This window comes from Pseudorasbora parva, chromosome 17 (genome assembly GCF_024679245.1).
Source record: "Pseudorasbora parva isolate DD20220531a chromosome 17, ASM2467924v1, whole genome shotgun sequence".
NCBI classification, from domain to species: Eukaryota; Metazoa; Chordata; class Actinopteri; order Cypriniformes; family Gobionidae; genus Pseudorasbora; species Pseudorasbora parva.
In genome coordinates, this window is record NC_090188.1 from 9,752,619 (window position 1) to 9,774,748 (window position 22,130).

Sequence of the window (22,130 nt, forward strand, 5' to 3'; positions counted from 1 at the left end):
GCAGGTCAACACGTGCCAAATTTTATTTTTTAGATATTATTAGATGATATCCATATTTTGCCCTCTGACATCTGTATGTGTAATAACTCAGAGCAGATACAAAGGACCTTTAAATAAAACACGTCTTCCAAGAACAAGTCAACAAACATTCAGTCAATCAGTTAACAAAGGGGAGGGGAGGTGGAGAGGAGTGTGTGTAAAGTGAGGTTGAAATGCAGTCTATTTTTGGCCAGGCATGAGGTCGTCAATGGACTGGCCTTTCTCCAGCCGTTTCTCCATCTCGATCATCAGTTTGACTCCATCCACCACCATCTGCACCAGCTCCACCTCAGAGAAGCCCAGGCGGTCAGCGTTGGAGATGTCAAAAATACCACCCACTGCTGCAGTGTCCACACCACCTAATGAACAGAGGCATCACATTCTTATTGCCATCAGTTTAAACACTGCATTTCTGTTCATGATACTCAGTAGTAATAGTAAATGTGTGGTAACATTCTCCAGCTGAAATCAGTTCCTACCTGTTCCACGTTTCTGTAGCCTCAATCTCTTAAGGATCTCTTCAAACTGGCGGTACTTGCTGAGATTAGGTAGTTTGACATGTACTCCTGCACGCAGGCCTGTGCCGAGGTTGGATGGGCAGGTGAGGACGTAGCCAAGGTGCTCATTCCACATGAACGCGTGACCCTTGTTTTTGAACAACTCCTCAATCTGAAAGAACAGCAAGTTTGTGTTTTTTTGCAGCTCTGTTCAAGCATCTTAATTGTCCTGCATCCACCATAAATAAATTCACAAGACAAAAAGCAGATTGAGGAAGACGTTTAAGGATATTTAACATTTCTGTAATTAGTGCATTTCAATACAAGATGCTAAATTCAGTTGTTATTTAAACTTTGACAAGATGGTCTCCACAAGGGATTCTTTTCAAAGCGGTTTCAAAGCGTTTGTTTTCAAACCTCAAATAAAGGTTCAAAATGGTAATGAATCAGCAGATTGATTCATGATTTGGATCACGTGTCAAACTGCTGAAATCACGTGACATTAGCGTACATTCCGCTGATTCATGACCGTTTGTATCTTTGATATGGAAAACAAACGCAGAGGAGAAGACAATGCTGAATAAAGTCGTGGTTTTTGTTATTTTTGGACCAAAATGTATTCAATGCTTCAAGAGATTCTAATTAACTACAGGGTATATGCAGGAATCCTGAAGTTAATTTCAAGACCTTTTTAAGACTTTTTAAAGACCTTCTCAAAATATTTTAAGACCTCATCGCACCAAGTTCTAATCGGCAACAAACCTTTAATAAACAGTTGTAGTCGAATGTAGACTTAAAATCTCTATCATAGGCCAATTTTGTATTGTTTATATTGCATATCTGTTTCGCAACGTAAGGAGGACGACATCCCCTAACTGCGCATTTCGCAAAATACCTGACGTCACCCGTAGACAGCGCGCGCCAGGGATGGAAATTAACTTTTTTCAAAGTCTACCACTCAATGTTTTTACCAGCCACTTTTTGGTTTTTAACTGACAATGTGTAATTGCATGTGAAAATTAATACTACAAGCTCTACAATACTTAAGCAGTTTATTTAATCTCAAGTCTCAATGAAATACTGACATTTTCACAATGATTTGTGGTCTTTTATGGCTTCCAGTTTTATGGTTTTTAGTCCCAACAATGAAACTATTCATTCTGGCATCTTTGAAGCATGTTGCCAACATACTGAGCAGAACATTGTCAGTAGGGATGCACCGTAATCAAAATTCTTGGCTGAAACCAAAAAAGAAGAAACCAAAGCCGAAAACCGAAAAAAATAAAAATAAATTCAAACTAAAATGTTTAACTCGACCTCACTCATGTGTACATTAAAAAATAATGTTCATGCCTACTGGCCTGCAGAAAGAATTGAATAAAGTAATCAAATGTAAAATAACTGCATATTTAACTGTTTAAATGAAAGATTAATCCTTATTAAACTTACAAAAGCTATTCAATCAAGAGCATTGTCTAATGTCAAACTAAATATAAGGACATCACTCAGGCAGCAGTAAAGGCTACTGCGCCTTTAAGACCTGATGCAGGGATATGCTCGTCTTTCTCGACTGTGCATACTATACAGTTCACTTAAGGCATATTCAGACGATGTCTGCTAGGATACTCATCAAGATGGACATGTTGACATACTTCTTGTGTGAGTTTGTCCGTTTAAGCGCAAGACTTGAAAGAGAACTTAATATTTGCGCGCTGTGAGACGAGCACGCGCTCTCGGATGATGCACAGCGTCAGATCTCTCAGCGCGCGCGAGTCTCACAGCGCGTCTTCACGCGAGTGATGACAGAGAAAACGACTGGTCATCTGCGCACATACGGCAGCACTTGCATGCATTGAACAAAGTTTACAAAGAGGTGAAACAGCTCGGTAGGTGAAGCGAGTTTACCCGCCACAACTCAAAATCAGCCGCATTAGGCTGGCGGCGGTGCTAATGTCCATCCCTGGCGCGCGGGCTCCGAGCAGATCTCAGATTGAGAGCCCCGTTGTTTTTTAATACTTATGGGGATGAAAATAAATATATTCATAAATACTTTTTGGAGTCAAACTCTTTTGACAAAGCTTGAACAAAATACTTTCAATATTTAAGACTTTATAAAGCCGTGATAAGACTTTTTAATACTTTATAAGGGTCTTAATTTTCCCAAAATTGATTTATCACCTTTTAAGACTTTTCAAGACCCCGCGGATACCCTGAACTGATGACACATATGGACAACTTTGATGACGTTTTTATTCCCTTTCTGGACATGGACAGTATGGTGTGCCTACACTTAGATACGCTGTCGGACTAAATATAAAATATCTTAAACTGTGTTCTGAAGAACGGAGGTCTTACGGGTGTGGAACGACATTAGGGTGAGTCATTAATGACATACATTTCATTTTTGGGTGAACTAACCCTTTAAGTAGAAACCTATACATGGAAGCCTTACAAAAATATGCTTTACACAAGCAATTATATTCAACTCATTTATGCTCTTTGTGAATCAATATAAATAAAATAAAAAAATAATTGAAGATGGGAACAAAACAGGTCCTGTAAGGGATGTACGCCACTTCTAACACGGTTGTAGATTATAAAAGTTGTAACTATTTTTGTGCAGGTTCTGGCGTACACATGGTTTTTAATAAATCTGAAAGGTTGCGCATACGCAAAAGCTAGCTTTTGTTCATACTTACACTTTTAGGATGAAATCTACAAAACGTTTTTATAAATGAGGCCCCTGGCCTTTAATATCCTGTTCAATTTGGACATTTAAGTAGCTTTTATAAATGTGCCTTATAAAAAAAAAATAATAATAAAAAAAAAAAGGTACATACCTTAGTGAGTCCTGTGCAGAAACGGTTGAAGACCTCTTTCATGTTGCCACCTTTCTGCATGGAGATGACACGTAGGTGGTCCTCCTCATTCACCCACACAAGGAATGTCTTGGTATCGTTGTGCCTGATGACAAGGAGAAAATTAGTGAGGGAATGTCTTCTAAATCCAGCACAGAAATGCACTGCTTCCTCGGTAAGGAACACTGCCAGAGTATGGTGTCTGATATAGATACAAATGTATATAACTATAAATAAAGTGTATCTGACCCTCATCTAAACTGGAACTAGAATAAATTCAAGGACTCAAAAACATTAAATTAACATTGAGCCAGTACTAAAAACCAACCATTGCCTCAACACATTTAATGCTGCATGTTTTTTTTAGTGCAAGATTGCTAAACAAATATGGAGAACAAAATGCTGGTGCTGCCTAGATTCTAGGATCTGGAACAAACTGACAGGAAGTAGGTTCTTCACAACAAAAGTAGCACAAGCAGTATATTAAGGACACTCTAGAGCACTGACCAGATGCCCCTGGCGTCGGGCCAATCACGAGCCATCCCTGAGGCCAACAGCAGGGGAGATACAGGCTTGTCGAACAGGAAATGGTCATCAATGAGCTGCTGCTGCTCTGCCTCTGTCATGTTCTTCAGGGCATAGTATTTTCCTTTGAGATCCCCAGACAGGGCACCTAGAGCTACAGCAGACAGATCAACAAATCTTTGAGTAAATCCTTTTATTATTTTTTATAATAAAACTTAAAACGGATTTCTTAAAGAACCCATCATTGAATACAGATTAAAATGTGTAAGGAGTATTTATCTGGTCCAATCACACGTGATGATATTCATCACCACCAGAGGGAGCCACATGACCAAGTGTCAGGAATATAAGTTTTTATTTTATTTTTTATTGAAAGTATCAAGATTTATAAACAAACATGGCTGCATAGAATCCGTTACTTCAAAATAGGACATAGAGGATACAGCCTGGTCAGGAACATAAGTGCTGTATTCCAATTCACTTCGCAAGGCCTAAAAAGTATGTACTTTGTGAAGAAAACCAAACAAAAAGTATACTTTTGAGCATGTAGCAGAAGACGCACGTTTTAAGACACGCTACCACATTATAACGGGGTCTTTATTGGACCACGTTGTCACAGCGTTACATGCATCTTCTCATACTACATTTCTATTCATTTGATTTATGCTGCTCAATTCTTCCTACCAGATTGGAGAGAAATGCAGCATGTTGGTCTGCCACTCATAGGTCTTTCATGCATGTTTTTGCATAATGATGCAAATGGCCACAAGTGTCTTTAGAAATGTTCACCCTGTATTTTTCATAAGGTTAGATAATTATTCAAATCACTCAAACCCCTTTATATAAACCCTCAGACTCGGTCACCATGTTCTTAGTTTAACACTATGCAGCAGTGATATTTTAGTATAAATGAGATCCTAAATATTTTGAATTTGTTTTCAGTTTAAATTTTATTAACATTTTAGTAATTATGCGTGTCAGTCATTTGGGTTAATTATGATGATTTTTTTTTGTTAACTATAATATCTCTGGTATGTAGTTGAACAGAATCCTTCTCCAAAGCGCAGTGGGTTGTGGGCAATATTAACTGTTAAAGTGTGCATGGACTATGAATTTCCACTGCAAATAGTAGACCATCGAAGTACCTTTGGGATACTTATTTCAACATACTATGGTTTGGGACACACCAATTATAATTGCAAATATTTTCCGATGATAAATTGATAAACTGCATTCTATTTTAGAATGCGGTTTTAAATAAACCGGTGTAGGGATGCAGTGACGTACCTTCCACAGAGAGCTTCTCAACGGCTCTTCTCTCTCCACGGCTGCAGTGGGGCGGCAGACAGAATCCGCGGATGCTCCTGCCCGTTCTGACGCGAGAGCTCAGCACGTAATTGGAGTCCAGGTCATCACCACCCTGCAGGAACAAAAGTTTTAGGATTTTGAATAAGCGATAGCACCGTATCAGTGATTAAGCACAACAAAGAAACTCATCAGAAGGTTGCATTTAAAAATATATCTCAGCGGTTTCATCTGCAAAATACAAGTCAGTGCGGTCTAATGTCGTTTTTGGACAAAAACACTTTAAAAAAGATATATGTTTTTGAGTGTGTGTTTTGAGGGCGAGTAAATGACAATCATTTTGAGGCGTTCTATCCCTTCAGCGTCATACCTTGAGGTTATTGGGGTTGAGGTCGGTCTTGTGTTTGTCTGTTGGCTTGTATCCTCCATGTCTGTCCTGAATGATAGGGTCCAGCAGCTCCTTGAACACCTCATAGGTCTCCTCATCCCCAGCCACACAACCCACAGTCATAATGAAGGGGTGGCCTGAGATGGAGAAACAGGTCAATGTACACAAATTAGGAGTCATGCACCTCAGTGGCCCTCACTTCTAACTAAAAATAAAGAAATAAAATCCATGCTTAACATCAAGTGCTTTCTCTTAGGACCATCTAAACCCTGACCCTGACATTCTTTTACCAGGATTATCTACACCAGTCTGAATGACGGTATCTATGGTGACGCCATTGGGTGTGCAGCGCTGACGGAGGCGTTTGTACATGCCCAGATTGAGGACTTTGGCCATATGGTTGCAGTGCTCTGTGAGGTCTGGATACTCTTCCTCAGCTGGCAGTTGCTTGGTGTTCAGCCTGGCTAGCTTAGCATTGCTAAATAAATACAACAACACATGGGGTGTAAAAATACTACACTCTGCTGCCGAAGGATGAAGTCACCTGTTGTGTTTTGAATAGGTTAGCATTATTTGTCATTTGCTCAGTGTTCATGACCCGTTTCAGGCCAACTGTATTGCATTATCCATGCCTTTGCATTTTGCACAGGCAGGTTGGTCTTATCTATAGAGGAAATAGATTTTTTTTATTTAATGCCCTCTGCACACTAAAACATGAGTCAGCAAGGTCACTGTCTAACACGCTATGATAACCACACTTTTCTTTCTGATTGTTTCGTCAATGCTCGCAATACACCTATAGGGTCTAAAAGCACACAAGAGGTGGTCTTTGGAGGACTTTGAGTTGCTTCAGGTTTTTACCTGGGTTATCTACCCCGGTCTGGATTACATCATCCAGTGTAAACCCGCTCGGTGTCTGTTTGGTGCGCAACTTCTCATACAGCGCCGGCGTGATGACCTTGGCCATATGGTTGTTGTGCTTGCTGAGATCAGGGTATTCCTGCTCACAGGAGTTCTTCATCTTCAACTGGTTGTGACTGTTCCCGAAAGGCATGGCTGCTGTTCTCTGAGCACGGTGGGAATGGGATGGAAAATAACTGTGGTTACACTGAATGTGAAATAAAGCCAAGACGCTCAACACTAACTTCCATCCTAACATTTGAATAATTCTGGGAGAAACGTGGCTTTTCATGGAGAAATATCTACATACAGTTTAAGTATTGATACAAGATGGAACAAAATCTAGAGACTACCTACTTTTATACATTGTGATTAGGGTTACATTTAAGTAATAATAATAAAAAAAAATTACTAAGTCAACTGATGAATATGGCCAATTTGTGCTATGGCTATGTTGAGAAAGGAACCCTTTTTCTACAGAGATGTAGTAAAATAAATAATTTGTACCAATTAATTGTACAAATATTTACAAAAAAATACTGTACACATTTGTAACAGTTTAAAAAAAATATTTAAAAACTGTAAAAAATGTTGCACTACCATGCCGCAATGTCTAAACTGAATCTATAACGTGACGAATGACTTATAAAGGATGAACCGATTCTTTTTAGTGAATCAAACACACAATAGAACGCGACCAGTGAAGAACGATGCTCAGAATGAATAACTCATTTGAGCCGATTCTTTATAGTGAATCAAAGACGAATCATTTGGAGCGGTAACAGAAATATGACTTACATCAACGGAAAGACACATTTGTCGGATCTGACTAGACTTATTTTGATATAAAATGTAATAAAGAATATATTAACCTATAAAACGAGCATTGAAAAGTTGTATGATTTGTCAAAAAAATGTATTTCTTTAAAATAAAGAAAAAAAAGATTCCGGTCTTCCTCTAGTCATCGTCGTGTTGTAGTTACACTGAAATGCACAAACATTCGCGCAGAAGTACAATCAATGCTATCGATGACTCAAAACTCAACGAAAGAGAAAGTTTGAGCTGTCATTGACCATGAGGTGAAAATATTGGACGCTTTCTTTCACAAGCATCCTAGAAATGCTCAGAAAAAGATTGATAGACCTCCACGATGCACTAAAAGTCAATCTTACGGGTTAAATGGCTTATCCAGAACCTTTTAAAGAACCGTTTATTGCGCAAGTTACGTCAGTTACTTTTTCCAAATACAATTTAAATTGGTATCTTGCTTAAGCGCTTACTTTAACAATAGAAATAAAAAACTTCTTAATGAAGCCTTACCGTGGGTTGTGGGGTGCTAGAGCTAGAGGAAGACTGAGCTGAGACAAAGATCCCTATTTTTACGGTTGGCGTGTAAACTCTGCGTGGCGTCTGTCTGTTCTCCAGCGCTAGATAGTGATGGAGCGTTTGTTTTATAGTACAGGAAAGCCGCCCCCATTGGCTGCTATTTGCAGTCCATTCATCCCATTGGAAGATGCTGACATTGGAATAGTTTGACAGCTCTCAGAACAAATATGTAATATTATGTGCAACAAAAAAAAGTTTAATTTTATTAAGTTATATCTTAGCTAGGACTTGGAAAGTGTTTGATTTTGCGTGGTTAAACCAGCGGTTAAATATGTAAAAAATAAAATAAAATAAAAAATACATTTGGGATTGGGAATGTCAACTAATACGATTCCTTTAAAAAAAGAGAGAAAACAACATAATGCATAATTTGTGAAAGTCTTAATACATTTAACTTATGTGGAATATGTAGCTTTGTGACACTATTGTATTGATTGTTTTTGTTTAAATTTTACAAATAATGCCAAATAATATACCGTATAATCTGACTTCAAGGGATAGTTCACCCAAAAAAATTTATTCAGTCATCATTTACTCACCCTCAATTTGTTCCAAAACCTGTATGAATTTGTTGAACACAAAATAAGAAATTTTGAAGATTCAGTTGCTGGTCCCCACTGACTTCCATAGTATTAACCAACTGTGTGCTTGCCCATATTCTTCCAAATATCTTCCTTTATGTTCAACAAACGAAATTTCATGCAGGTTTATAATAACTAGAGGCATAGTTTTCATTTTAGAGTAACTTAAAATACCCCTTTACAAGGAGTGCATTTCTGCTGTGATGGAAAACTTCCTTATGACTGTGGTTGTGGGGCTAGGAAATAGCGTCCTGGTGAATCTAACGTTAAATCAACACGCATATATACATATGTATATATATTGTTTTTCTTGACGTGTATGCAACAAATAACGTTACTGTTCCTTTAAAATACTCTTACATCATTTTCATGAGACTGGTTGTGTCATGAGAAGTTGCCGGTTTGCGACAAGCTGTAGATTTGTAACGTTATATGGCGAGCGGCTCGTTCACATCATGCGTTTGAGTCCATCCCCATGAGGTTAAGAGCCGCTCTGTAGACCGCGTCCGGATGTACATGCGGTTTATCAAGCAAACTAGCCTCACACGTGCTGTAATTTCTCTGTACTCTATCCCAAATATAAACTTACAGAAACGGTGAGTTTTCGAGCCTATTTTTTATGTCGAACGATGTAGTTACTTAACCATAACTTACGTTCGTTTAACATGTCACCCGTTTCCTTTCCAGCACACTGTTTACGCGTTGAACCACCTTTCACAGTTTGCTCTCGATGTAATGAATGTTCTTGTTAAAAAGTGTTATTCATATTCAGTGTAACGTTAGCCCTCCTGTAAACACGAACTTCAAAAAAAGGTAGAAGTATATTTATAAATAATCGATAGTAGACTAGAAACCGTGTCATCCTGTGATCACACATAACGTTAACGTAAATCGAAGTCTCTGTTTAGCAAATCTTTCTCTTGTTCGTCTCGTCATTAAAGACAATGCTGACCTTGCTGAATCTGATACATAAAATAACACAAATGTTCACAGATATCAGTAAGTGGGTTATTAACATATTAACTTACATATTGCCCATTTTTTTGCTGTTCTGTCTCAGGACTGCTGTTTCACACAGAAGGCGCTGGTAGGTTGGTACTAACGGTCACTCTAACGGTTTAGATAGATTTAAATCAAAATAACGTTACGCTCTGACTGGATTTTTAGTATATGTATTTGTTTTATTTCAAATAAAATATACAGTACTGGTCAAAAGTTTGGAAACATTTCTATTTTTAAAGAAATCTCTAATGCTCTCCAAGCCTACATTTATTTGATCACAGTAAACGCCATTGAAATAAATAACAATATTACAACAAAATAATGCTTTTCTAATATAATTTATTTCTTTGATGCTAAGCTAAATTTTCATCATCATTGCTGCAGTTTCTTGTGTGTCATATGATCCTTCAGAAATCAATATGATTTATTATCAATAACGTTGGAATACTGTTTTTTAATAAAAAATAAAAAAGAACAGCATTTATTTAAAATAGACATCTGTTGTCACAATATACACTACTTCAAAAGTTTGAGTCTTAAAATATATATATATATATATATATATATATATATATATATATATATATATATATATATATATATATATATATAGTAATATTTATTTACACTTTTGACTGTTACTGTATGTGTATGTATCTAAATATATTGGATAAAATATTAAACCATCAATTTGTGAAATCATTTAATTATAACATAATGTTAGATTTTTTTCTTTCATTTTATTTTTTGAACATAAAATCCCACGTATGTCTTTATTTTTGTGTTTCTCTAGTTGAAGTATTTTAAAGCCTGTTTTCTTGACCATATTGCTTTAATTAGTCAGTTGTTAATCAGCATCTGTTTAGTCTTTATAACCAATAAAAGTCTATATAGACATAATACTCCAAGAAGTCAGCAGAGTGGATTTTATTTATTTATTTGTTGGTTAGTCTCTAAAAGTACAGAAATTTGTGTGACATTAAAGGATTTCAAAAGCATGACAGCTTAATTCTTTATTGATATGCACTTATGTTTATAATCAAGTTATTATTAATAAAGTCTGCTTATCCTTTTTTAAATAAATGCAAATATTATTATTTATTTATTTTTAAGAGATAGGAATATTTAGTCTGTTAACAGTTTAGTCTGTGAAGTAAAATGAAGGAATATAAATATGAATGTAAATGTTTTGTCCAGTAACTAATGAGAATGTGTTTTCATTTATTGCAGACCCGTATAATTGAATCATCCAAGGCCGCACTTTTCATTAAAGCTGAAACCCAGCTGTACCTCATGAGTTTTGTGGAATACTCCGAGTTCATCCAAGAAGGGGATGTTGTCATTGTCTTCCTGGGTCATGATTCCATGATGCCTATCAAAGTTCAGTCAGGAGCTCAGACGCAGACTCGTTATGGGGTTATCCGCCACTCCAGTGACCTGATTGGACAGCGCTTTGGTACCAAAGTGACTTGCAGTAAGGGTGGTTGGGTTTATGTGCTGCACCCCACGCCCGAGCTGTGGACTGTCAACCTTCCCCACCGAACACAGATCCTCTACACGACAGACATCGCCAACATCACCCTGATGCTGGACCTCAAACCGGGCTCTGTCGTCTGTGAGTCAGGTAAGAATGAGTCTTTAAACCATCAAAGGGTTTTGGCCGTCTGAATTTCTAATGATCTTCTTTACAGTCTAAGCCTCTCTGTAGCAAGGAGACGTTTGATTTTCAGCGCCCTTTAAAGGGTTACTTCAGTGACCCTTATGGACCCATATGGGTTTCTTTCAGTAGAAACCAAGCGGCAACCTCCCGCGATCTCTCTTGAAGCCAATACCGAAGTAATGTAAACTGCAATTCCTCAACTGGCCACTAGGGATAGGCTCCAGAAGGGAGCAGAATCTCATTGAGCCCCATGTTAAAATTCCCAACTTTACAGCAGAAAAAAACATGTTTACAGCCTGGAACAAATTGTGGTTTTGGTCTATCCTGCAAATTTTTCCCTTCATGACAACTGGGTGAATTTTTTTGTGAACTCATTCGTTTACATTATATAAAGCCTTAAAGTTCTGCATAATTAAGGGAGTGGTTACTTCGAGTGACAGGTGCATAGCCATTTATCCGCTGTCTGTTAGTCATTGCGTCACCTAAGCTCCGCCCACATCCCGCCTTTTTGCCCATTTTCTGTTATCCGGGAGTGACATGCGATGATGTGCTCGCAAGATGGCAACGGCCAGTTCGTCTCTTCTTTACGCTCAGAGACGGACTGGGGCTAAAAAACAGCCCTGTACTTTCTCCCAAATAGGCCCATCATCCGGCCGTTCGCCCCTTGCCGTGTGCAACAGACACTGTACTGTGGTGTACTATACTTGGACCTCTTTTCTTTAACTTTTTCCCATCCACCTTTTCTCCTTACGTTTTCTGCTAGCCATTCTCCCGTGATTTGATTCCGGAAATCCGGGGACCAATTACAAACTGGCTAGTAGGCCGACTTGTCTTCCTCAAGTTTTTTTATTGTTGTTGTTTTTTTGCACATAGCAGTATATAAGTGATTGTATTAGTGCCCCTGATGATGGCTGTTCATATTGTGTTATTTGTAGGCCTGTCACAATAACAAATTTTGCTTTTTTTATAAGAGAGAAGCTATTGATGACATGCTTTTCATTTATTTGAAGAAAAAAAGAAGAGCGTGCTATCTCTACAGGAACTTATGTGCTTTTTTAGCACACAAAGATTGAACTGAAGAATTAACTTGCATTTATCAAACTGCCAACTTCAGTGTAGTTCTAAGCCTTGTTTATACTCGACGCGTCAGCACAAGCGCGAGGGTGCGCGCAGCAAAAATAACATCAACGCGGAGTGCGTGAGACCCTGTTTCGCTTGGTGGTGTGCAATTTTGTAACTTTGCGTGCGACTTCGCTAAGAAGCTCGAGTTCCAGGCGAATCTGGCCGAGCATGATGTCTCATCACGTAGCGCCCAGTCGAGTTTAAACACCTCCCCAAACGGACGAGGCGCGCTCTCCGTCAGCGAGAGAGACAAACAAACAAGCAAGCATGCAAATGGAAATCATCGCGGCCGGAAAAATTATAGACCTCATTATTTTTATTGTGCGATTAATTGATTTATTGACTAAGGAAATCGATGGGTTAAAGATTCAAAGGGTAATGAATCAGCGGATTGATTCATAATTCGGATCGTGTGTCAAACTGCTTCACGGAACATTGGCGGACCAAAATGTATTTTCGATGCTTCAAGAGATTATAATTAACTAATTATTGATGTTTATACTATTCATATGGCAAAGAACTGTACTTTTATGTGGTGTAAATAGAATATATCACTATTTTCACTTAGTAAATAGAAATTACAGCTATTTGCACTTAGTGTAAATATCATCTATCGCTAAGAAAATGTTATTTTCACTGAGTATAAATAGAATCTAGTTGCTATTAACACTTGGCGTAAATAGCATCTATCGCCATTTGCAGTAGGGGTGTCCATGGTTAACCGATTGACCGTTTAACCGTTAAAAATTGCGTAACCGAGTGAAACATTTTGCTCGGTTAAGTGGCGTCAATTACGTGCTTTGAATTTAGTTGTAATATATGTTTGCACCCCTAGAGACCGCAAGAGCGCTGCCAGACATTTGTAATATCCACAAGAAGAAGTCATGACCAGCTTTCTAAGCGGGCAAAGAAAGCGTGGGAGCACTTTAAAAATGAGAGTGACGGGGCAAAATGCAAGTATTGCAATGCAGTGCTTACCGCATTTTTCAGGCTATAAGTCGCTCTGGAGTATGAGTCGCATCAGTCAAAATATGCGTCATGAAGAGGAAAATAACATACGTCGCACTGGACTAAAAGTCGCATTAGGGCAGAAGCTGAGCGGGAGCCGCGCGCGCTGTGCATAACGGAGCAGAAGAAAGAAAGTTTGAAGTGAGAAACTTGTGAATGACTAGAGAAAATCAGACGTTACTTTAACTGTAATGAAGAAAACAAAAAAGCTAATCGCGGACTGAAAGCAAGATGGCCAGAGCTGAAGGGACGAGACCACAGATGCTTGAACTCTCTGCCGGGAGAGGCTCATCAGCCGCGCGAGTCAAACGCTGTGTGAATCATTCTCGGCTGCATATTTTACGACATGCTCTAATCATGCAGGCGCCCTCACCTCGCGGCCACTTGCATTGCTCGTGAACTGGAGCGCATCTCATCCTAATTTAACGAAACTCAGCGTACGCCTCGCAGACTTGAAATAGATCTTAAGAAACTTGAAATGTCTTTTAACAATTTAAAACGAAAAGAAATAGGCTACTCTCTGATTATGTAATCCATGGTGTGCATTTCTCTCTATAGGCGCGTTCACGGAGATGGTGGTCATCAAATTAATAAGCTAAAAATAACCCTGACGCACACTATGGTTAACCGAGTATTAACTGCTAAGGGCCTCGGTTAACGGTTAATGAAAAACTTGAAAACGTGCAGCCCTAATTTGCACTTAGTGTAAATAGCAACTAGATTCTATTTACATTTAGTGCAAATAGCCGCTGCCTAAACTTAACCTTTCACTTGAGCAACATTAGCCATTATATTATAGACATAGTCAAATCTACTGAATCAATAAGCAGCGCATGACCAATAAGTTCAAACTAAATGGCCTATTATAAACTGATTTTCTCAAATAAAAGTTAGTCCACATAAGTCAGCACGTGAAGGTATTGTTCGTTATCACGGCAACCAATTGTCCTGGTTTAAACCACTTCTTATGTATGCAAAGGTATCTATACACATGACGGGCGGCAACATAGCAAGAAAAACTTGATGTTTATGCATTATCTTTGTTAGGATGTTGATATAGCAACTGTTCAAGTGTCAAGTTCCATTCTTCATATTTCGCCTTTAATCTGATATACAATTTCAAACTGTATTGTCCTTTATAACTGGTAGTATAACAAGCCTAAATACAAGCTTAATTGTATGCTAGTTTGACAAAAGTTTTGTGTATGCTTTCAAAATACTCCCTCAACTTGCTTATATGAACCTGCCACAATTGCAGCTGATTTTGTTTGCCATTGCGGATATACACTTTTCAAAATTGTATTTTAAAATGTTACATTAACGGGTTAATTCTTGTTGTTCTAAACCCATAAGGCCTTTGTTCTTCTTCGGAACACAAATTAAGATATTTTTAATGCAATCAGAGAGCTCTCTGACCCCTCCATAGACAGCAACGTCATGAGGGTTTAGAACAATATGAGGGCGAGTAATGACATAATTTTAATTTATGGGGAATTTATGCTGTCTTTAATATGACAGTAATTTAAACTCCCCCTTGCTTTTGGCCGTATTTTTTAAAGGAATAGTTGTACCAGAAATGAGGTGAATCGCCAGAAGTTTACATTAAACTAAACATGTATACTGCTGTAAAAATGATCTTGTTTCAATACCCCATGTCTTACTGAATGTCTTTTTAAAAGTACGGAGAAAGATGACATCATGTTTGCAACTGAGATTTAATGTTGTTATTTTTTGTTCTTTACAAGATATCCATTACTCCAGTATAACAGATTACATACACAGATCAGTCATAACATTATGTCCTGATATTATGTTGGTCCTCATTTTGCTGCCAAAACAGCCTTGACCCATCGAGGCATGGACTCCACTAGACCCCTGAAGGTCTGCTTTGGTAAATAGCACCAAGATGTTAGCAGCAGATCCTTTAAGTCCTGTAAGCTGCGAGGTAGGGCCTTCATGGATCAGACTTGTTTGTTCAGCTTATCCCGCAGATGCTTGATTGGATTGAGATCTGTGGAATTCGGAGGCCAAGACAACAGCTTAAAGTATTTGTTGTGTGCCTCAAACCATTCCTGAACCATTTGTGACCTATTACAGAAACTAGGGAACAAGTCAGCAGCTCTGCTTTCGAGTAAAATGAGAGCGAAGCATTTTTGTTTGTTTTTTCAAAATATGTGATTTTTCATTTTTTGCACAATCTGTTAGTTGAAATCACGAAGAAGCCTCTCCTTGTTTGAGATGGCAGTATTGGTATATTTAAAGGTGTCATGAACTGGCTTTAAAAAAATATATATATACTGTTGTCTGAGGTCAACTAATGATGTTCGTGTGGTTTTTACATTCAAAAACATCATAACTAATAAGTAATAGGCTATTTTCTACACTGGTTTTGAGGCTCTCTCCAAAACGCTGGGTTTTGATGGGTGTGTTGCACTGGAGACTGCCCACTGCTTGGATTGGATAAGATTTGCATATTTAATGAGCTTAAGCTCCCCTTCAGTTCACATGAGGCAGAGGAGAAATTGAGGGAGATGCGGCAACCAGAATGATTTTCTCGATCACAGGGCTCGTAAAACGTCTTTATCAAAGTAACACAATGATTTATTTCTCTTTGACCCACGATTAATTGGACTATTATTTTTATATCACATATAGCCCGCAAGACCAGTCGAGATAACCGCGAACTTCAAATGTCAAGTCGAGAGCGGTTGAGAAAGACAACAGCACAGATCAAAAACGGAAAATTATGAGATTCATCGCCCTGCTGGGCTTTGCGAGCATGGCCCATACGTGTCCAGCATGCTAAAGTATGTTTCTGTTAGACACGTACACATAGCAAAACGATCTATAACAATGCAATTCAATTATAGCCTAGAAATCTAGCGACAGCAAATCTAATCTGCCACGAGTGTCGTCTAGCAACTCTCAACACGCGTCTGAGCTGTAAAAGCCAAACTCTGGTTGGGCCAATCACATCGTGTATAGAGTCGTGTATAGAGTCGGCGGGTCTTAACATAATGACGGCAGTGTTGCACTCGCTACTAGTAAACTGAAGCTGGCAAACGGCAGTCTTTCAAATTAGCTTTGACCTCGACTCTGGAAGACTTGGAGTTAAGCTTTTCTCTGAGAAAAGAACAAAGAACGGCACTCAAGTCATTCTTAAGATAGGAAAGATGTGTTCTGACTTTTTCCGACCGGATACGCCGAAAGTTTAATCTGTCAACTAGCTCCGCTTCATCTTCGTTGCTCTGGTTGGTGTAGCGCTATCCTATCGCGTGCAGTGGGAGTTTGAAAGACAACCGTTTATCCCGCCCCTCGGATTGAGCCCTGTCAATGGTGAGTTTACAGACCAAACATCTTGTTGTGGGTCTGGCTTGTCAGGCTATTATTATTACATATAAAAACACGTTTTACTCGCATAAGTGTGTTGCACCATTCCTTTCGGATCTAAATCCAGCATCGACCGGAGATTTGTTTACAAATGATCCCGCCGTGAAATTCTTATATTACCATGACCTTTTTTATATCAAAAGCTCAAGGGAAAAGTTGATTTCTCAGTTCATCACCCCTTTAAAAGCGTATATTTTGAGGTTGAAATCGCCTTGTTTTGTCTGCGTGTATTTCCATACTGTCCTTTGTTATTGCCCTGCCCTCCAAGGGACATGTGGCTAATTATTTATGCTTATACATTACATACTTGTTTTTTTGAGAACTTGTGAAATAATAAAGTAATGCCACCTCGGGTATGATTTGTCAGCAAATACAATTGCATGGGAAGGCATGTTCTAGGTATGATATTTTAACAATATCAACATTGGCTCCCGTAACGAAGCTTGTTAATGTGTGTGGTCGTGCTCTGGTTGATGTGCGCATGCGCTCATCCAGGAGAAGTTTTTTTTGTCCTCATAGTTTTTTTGACCTCCCCATATGCAAAAAAAAAAAATCAGAAACTTGTTAGAATCTTAAAAGAGTGTATTTGGTCATTTTTTTTAAAAAAATGTTGGCCATATTTAGCAGTGTTAATAAGTCAGAGAATGCATAAAATCGCATTAGTTCTCTCCCCCCCATCAAGGAAAATTTACTTGAGAAGCCAAAGTTAGTCTACCCAAAAATTATTCCATAATGTATTCACACTTAAGCCATCCTAGGTGTATATGACTTTCTTCTTTCAGCCAACTATAGAAAATCTCAACTGCTTTATTGTTATATCATTGCAAAATGCTGACTCTTATTGGCCCGCTCTAATCTTATAAATGACAATAATAAGGCATGTAGATATTCAAATATAAACATTAACATCATGGTTTCTGTAAACCTGCTTTGGTTTGAAACAAGGTGCATTGTGAAAAGTGCAATACAAATAAAATTGACTTGACTTTGTAGTGGACAGTGGGGTGAGATGATGGAGATGAGACTCTTTTCCATTTGGCTCATTCAATGTGTTGTCCTCTTGTATTCTGAATGAATCCTTTAACGACACTCACACAACACGCGCTCTGCGCTGTCCTCAGTGCCCTCCAAACTCATCGAGCTGGACAAGCATTTAACACTTAGATATCACTGCGGTGTTCAGGTGAGTGTGACTATGCCACAGAATTGGCACACGTGCAAGCTAAAGTATGTTTGTCATCATTCAAGAATGGAATCAGATATTTCTTTTGGAATAATTCAGTGTGTTCTTTCCCCCCTACTGAGCCTCTTATTCTTACGTCAGTCACTGTTCTATCTGAATGCAACGCTGTGGACCAAACATTGACCCTATTGTTGCCATGAGAACAAAAGGCATGCTAATGGATTCTTGAAGAGGAAGATGGGCCATTAACACCAGAACGTGTTCTCCTGCATGTGTATCACATCTTCATGCACACTTTGTTATTGCTGTATTTAACTCTGTGACTGTTTTATGCACACTTTTTTGATTAAGGTCAATATTCTGCCAATAAGATGCTGTTTTTGGAATATTCCACATATTAGTGGTCTGAATACTAAATTAAAACATTCATGTACTTTTCCTGCTATTCTCGTGTGGAAATTTAGCTTGCTTTTGCCATTTTATTGCAGTGTGTGATTTTCTGCACAGCAACTTAATCAACTCATTCATGTCAGACAAAAGCACAATTTGAATGAACTCTCCCTTTAATTTGGTTATAGCAATGAGAAAAATGTTTACATTTATACTTGCATAATCGGAATACAACCAAATGTTAATTTAATGTTTAGTGTCTGAAACTGTTGTATTATAATCTCAAACTCTCAGACCAGGTATTCCCAGTGGTGGGCTTGTTATAACAGCAGATTTGTGTCTGTTTTCCAGGTACAGGCAGCGGCTCTCTGTCTCACTCCATTTTGCGGACCATTGCTCCCACCGGTCACCTGCACACAGTAGAGTTCCACGCTCAGCGAGCCGAGAAGGCCATCCAGGAGTTCAAGGAGCACAAGGTTTCTCACCTGGTTACTGTTAGAAACCAGGATGTGTGCGTGGAGGGCTTTGGCATTACAGGTGTAGCCGATGCAGTGTTTTTAGACATCCCTTCTCCATGGGAGGCAGTCACACATGCCAAGAGGGCCTTGAAACGCAAGGGTGAGAGTACATGACTGAAATATAACATATTAATGAATGACATGTGGTTCTCCATTGCCATGACTTGCCACTTAAATGAGTCTACAAACCTCATAAGATATAAATGCTACTGAATACTAGTAAGCTTTATGAACACAAACATTTACAGGCACATAAATGGTGCAGTTTTAAAATGATCAATATGCACACGCTTACAAAAAAGTACTGTATAAATTTGGTACTTTGATACATAGTATATACGTACCATGGTATTTTCCTGGTTAACCAAAGTACTTTTAATAATACATAGTAAAGTCAAGGGACATTACCAAAAAACAAAGTTGCAGTGTGTAATATGTGCCTAAAACTCAATTACCTCAATGAAATGCCCAAATTATTTTCATGGGATGCGAGATTTGGAGAGAGATTCATAATTCTTAAATTGTGAATTTGGCGTTTAAATCTTCTGTGTAGGTCATCTCATTTATTAAGGCAGATTCTGTGAATCATAGGCCATGTCCACACTAATACGTTTTCATTTGAAAACGTATATTTTTCTCTCCGTTTTGGCCTTCCGTCCACACTGAGACAGCGTTTTAAGTCAATGAAAACGTATCGTTTTGAAAACGCTCTCCAAAGCGGATAAATTTGAAAATGCCGTCTTCGCGTCGTAGTGTGGACTATGAAAACGGAGGCTTTTTAATACGATGATGCATTTTTAGCCGTGTGATTCAGTCATATGACCAAATCACGCCGTATTTATTTTGGCATGTCTCCCAAATTACTCGCAGCAACAACTCCACCTCACTGTCGACCCATTTAAAAAACGCAGTGCCTTTTCTCGACATTGCCGCAAAATTTCAAAGAGTAAATAAACGAGTTGCGGTAATGACGGAAGTCGAAGCGTCTTGGATTTGCACATGCGCAGTACGGGGATGTGAGCGTTTTCAGACGTTTCAGTGCAGATGAACATTTTTTGGAAAACGATTGAAAATGATTCATGTACTGGAGCGTTTTTAGACGAAAACTCAGTTTTTAAATTTATCCGGATTAGTGTAGACAGAAGCCTCTTGTTTTCCAAAATTACATCTTGGTTTTGTGCCAAAATTGTCACACCTGTAACCTTAATTATTCATGATGACTTTGGCTGTAGTATGCTCAGCTTGACCAGCATTCATAGCTTGTCTGATCAGTCTGTTAGAACAAACTCTTTGTTTTTTTACCGTGTGGCCATGTCAGAAATGGTTTCTTCAGAAGTCAGGCCACTTCTGAAGAAACCAAGTGGTTGGCTTCTTGCCAACCACTTGGCAAGAGGCTTTTTCCATGGGAACTGCTACCCACTCTTCCCTTCTGGGCAGGCCCAGACTAGTCAGTGTGCCAGTAAGGGGTCAGCAGTCCTTGTGTATGAATTCTTCCCCTGTGTCAGTAGGATATTGAAAGAGGAATGTTCATAAAAATGCATAGCCCTTGGCTTTTAAACTCTCACTTTTCTGTCTTTGTGAAGGTTGAGGCTGAGATTTAGTTGAATAGTTGTTGGGGTTTTTTCAGCAGGTTCTGTGGTTTTGAATACATTTTTGGTTAATGGGAAGTTGACAGTAACCATATATATATTTTTTTTTGTTCTTTTTTTTGTTGGTATAATTAAAATTAAGTAATTATAATGTACAATAATTTTAAAAATAAGTCAATTAATTAACTTTTTTTTGGTTTATATCAACGTCCCAAAATGAATTTTATTTGTCTACATGCGTATAAAGATCTGCCTTCGCGGATCATAAGATTAGAGTGGCTCTCCTGGAGGAAATGTTTATACGAGTCTCTCTCTGTCTCATGATAGTGGAATTTCTGCAGCGCTCTACATTACACCCCCTCTAAGAGACTCTGATTTGTAATACACACACAGGCAGAATGTTTTGCTGGCAGGATAATGACCATAAAGGGGCAGGCAGTGAGACTTCAGTGAGCATGGGCAAGGGTCTGGAATCCTCATACATTTGCTGGCCTCTTTCTTTTTGGCCTCTATCTCGTGCAATACTTGTCAGGAGTTCTTTGTGCAGAACTTTAGCATGGATCTGCACTATGAAATTTTGGTTAACTCCAAGTTTCTCACCACATGTACATCTTATTACTATGATGCAATCAGTGTGTAGTGATTTGAACTGATTTGTTATCCTGGCTGCTTCTTTATTTTGTCTCATTTTTGGCCTTTCAGTCTTGTTTTCTGGTTTAAGTGCTCAGAGAATTCGAGCTTTTGGCGTGACTCATTTCTTACCAGGCCTCTGTTGCCAGGAGACTTTTTGAGCCTGGTTGCCAGGAGACCTGATGTTTCTATTTATGACTGCCTTTTCATGCAAAAGCCTTATTTGTCAATGGAATTGCACAATATCTCTTTCTCTCTCTCTCTCCCTCTCTATCTATCTTTCTATCCATCCATCCATCCATCCATCCATCCATCCATCCATCCATCCATCCAATCACATTGAAAATGGTTACGAAGCGCAATCAAACCAACTGGGAATCACAGGTTACCACACTTTCAATTCATCCTGAACAAAACAAACCTATGCAGAAACATGTGCTTCGTTGCTATGAGATGCACCAATGAAAACAATGTGCTCTAAAATTGTCTCAAGCTATCAAACATGTCAGTCAATTCATTCCAATAAACACCTAAATCTAATCCATCTCAAATCCAAATAATTTTGCCCCAATTTGAATTCTGAAGTAGACGCTAATTGCCAAAAGTCAAAGACATTCTACAGATTTGGGCAATTTAGAATTAACCTAAAAACCCTTAACCTAACCTTTAGGGTGCGTTCACACTTGTGGTTAGGTTAGTTTGGTCCGGACCAAAAAACAAAAACACAGTCCTGGTCTGCTTAGCGTTCACACTGGCATTTTTAACGGCGAACCTGAAGTTACCAAACCAAAGTCATAGGGAGATGGTCACAACCTGATCGGTCGGCTTATATGACGTAGGAGCTTGCTTACCGAACATTCAAAAAAAATGCTGTGTGCTGGATTAAATCATTTTATGCGTGAACATGTGGCATTAATTTTACCAGCTGAGAACTCATGAAGAGCTCATAAAATGTTCAAAACATTCAAAACGGCACCAGGATTTCCTCCGTTATATGCAGAAAAGAGACAGTTGTCTCTTATGCAAAAGAGACGGCAGTTCTGTCGTCTGTACCATCAAATGGGCAACACAGGTCCTTTGATGAGAAGAACCAGGTATGCTTTTTGTGCGTTTTTTTTTCTAGCATTTTTGAAACATGCTCATTGGAACAAATATTGA

At 38.6% G+C, this 22,130-nt stretch overlaps 2 protein-coding genes across 4 annotated transcripts in view; one reads left to right on the forward strand and one right to left on the reverse strand.

Annotated features, from left to right (window-relative positions):
- ckba (creatine kinase, brain a) lies at positions 1–9,569 on the reverse strand. 2 transcript variants are annotated; one of them, XM_067420721.1, is made up of 8 exons: positions 9,509–9,569; positions 5,903–6,090; positions 5,595–5,749; positions 5,207–5,339; positions 3,902–4,073; positions 3,377–3,500; positions 519–708; positions 1–398 (listed from the first exon to the last, which is right to left on the reverse strand). In XM_067420721.1, exons 1-8 carry the CDS (start codon positions 9,517–9,519, stop codon positions 220–222), a joined length of 1,152 nt encoding a protein of 383 aa, XP_067276822.1. In that variant the 5' UTR covers positions 9,520–9,569; the 3' UTR covers positions 1–219. The 2 variants fall into 2 exon arrangements, with proteins under 2 accessions (XP_067276822.1, XP_067276823.1); XM_067420722.1 differs by lacking the exons at positions 5,903–6,090; positions 9,509–9,569 and adding exons at positions 6,474–6,678; positions 7,834–7,958.
- Positions 8,863–22,130, forward strand: part of trmt61a (tRNA methyltransferase 61A) — a 19,268-nt gene continuing 6,000 nt past the window's right edge. Inside the window, exons 1-4 of one of the 2 annotated variants that reach the window (XM_067420724.1) lie at positions 8,863–9,076; positions 9,541–9,567; positions 10,713–11,106; positions 18,587–18,853. In XM_067420724.1, coding sequence (XP_067276825.1) covers positions 10,776–11,106; positions 18,587–18,853 — 598 coding nt within the window. In that variant the 5' untranslated portion in view covers positions 8,863–9,076; positions 9,541–9,567; positions 10,713–10,775. The remainder of the gene's footprint in view (positions 9,077–9,540; positions 9,568–10,712; positions 11,107–18,586; positions 18,854–22,130) is intronic. The other variant, XM_067420723.1, reaches the window with a different exon arrangement.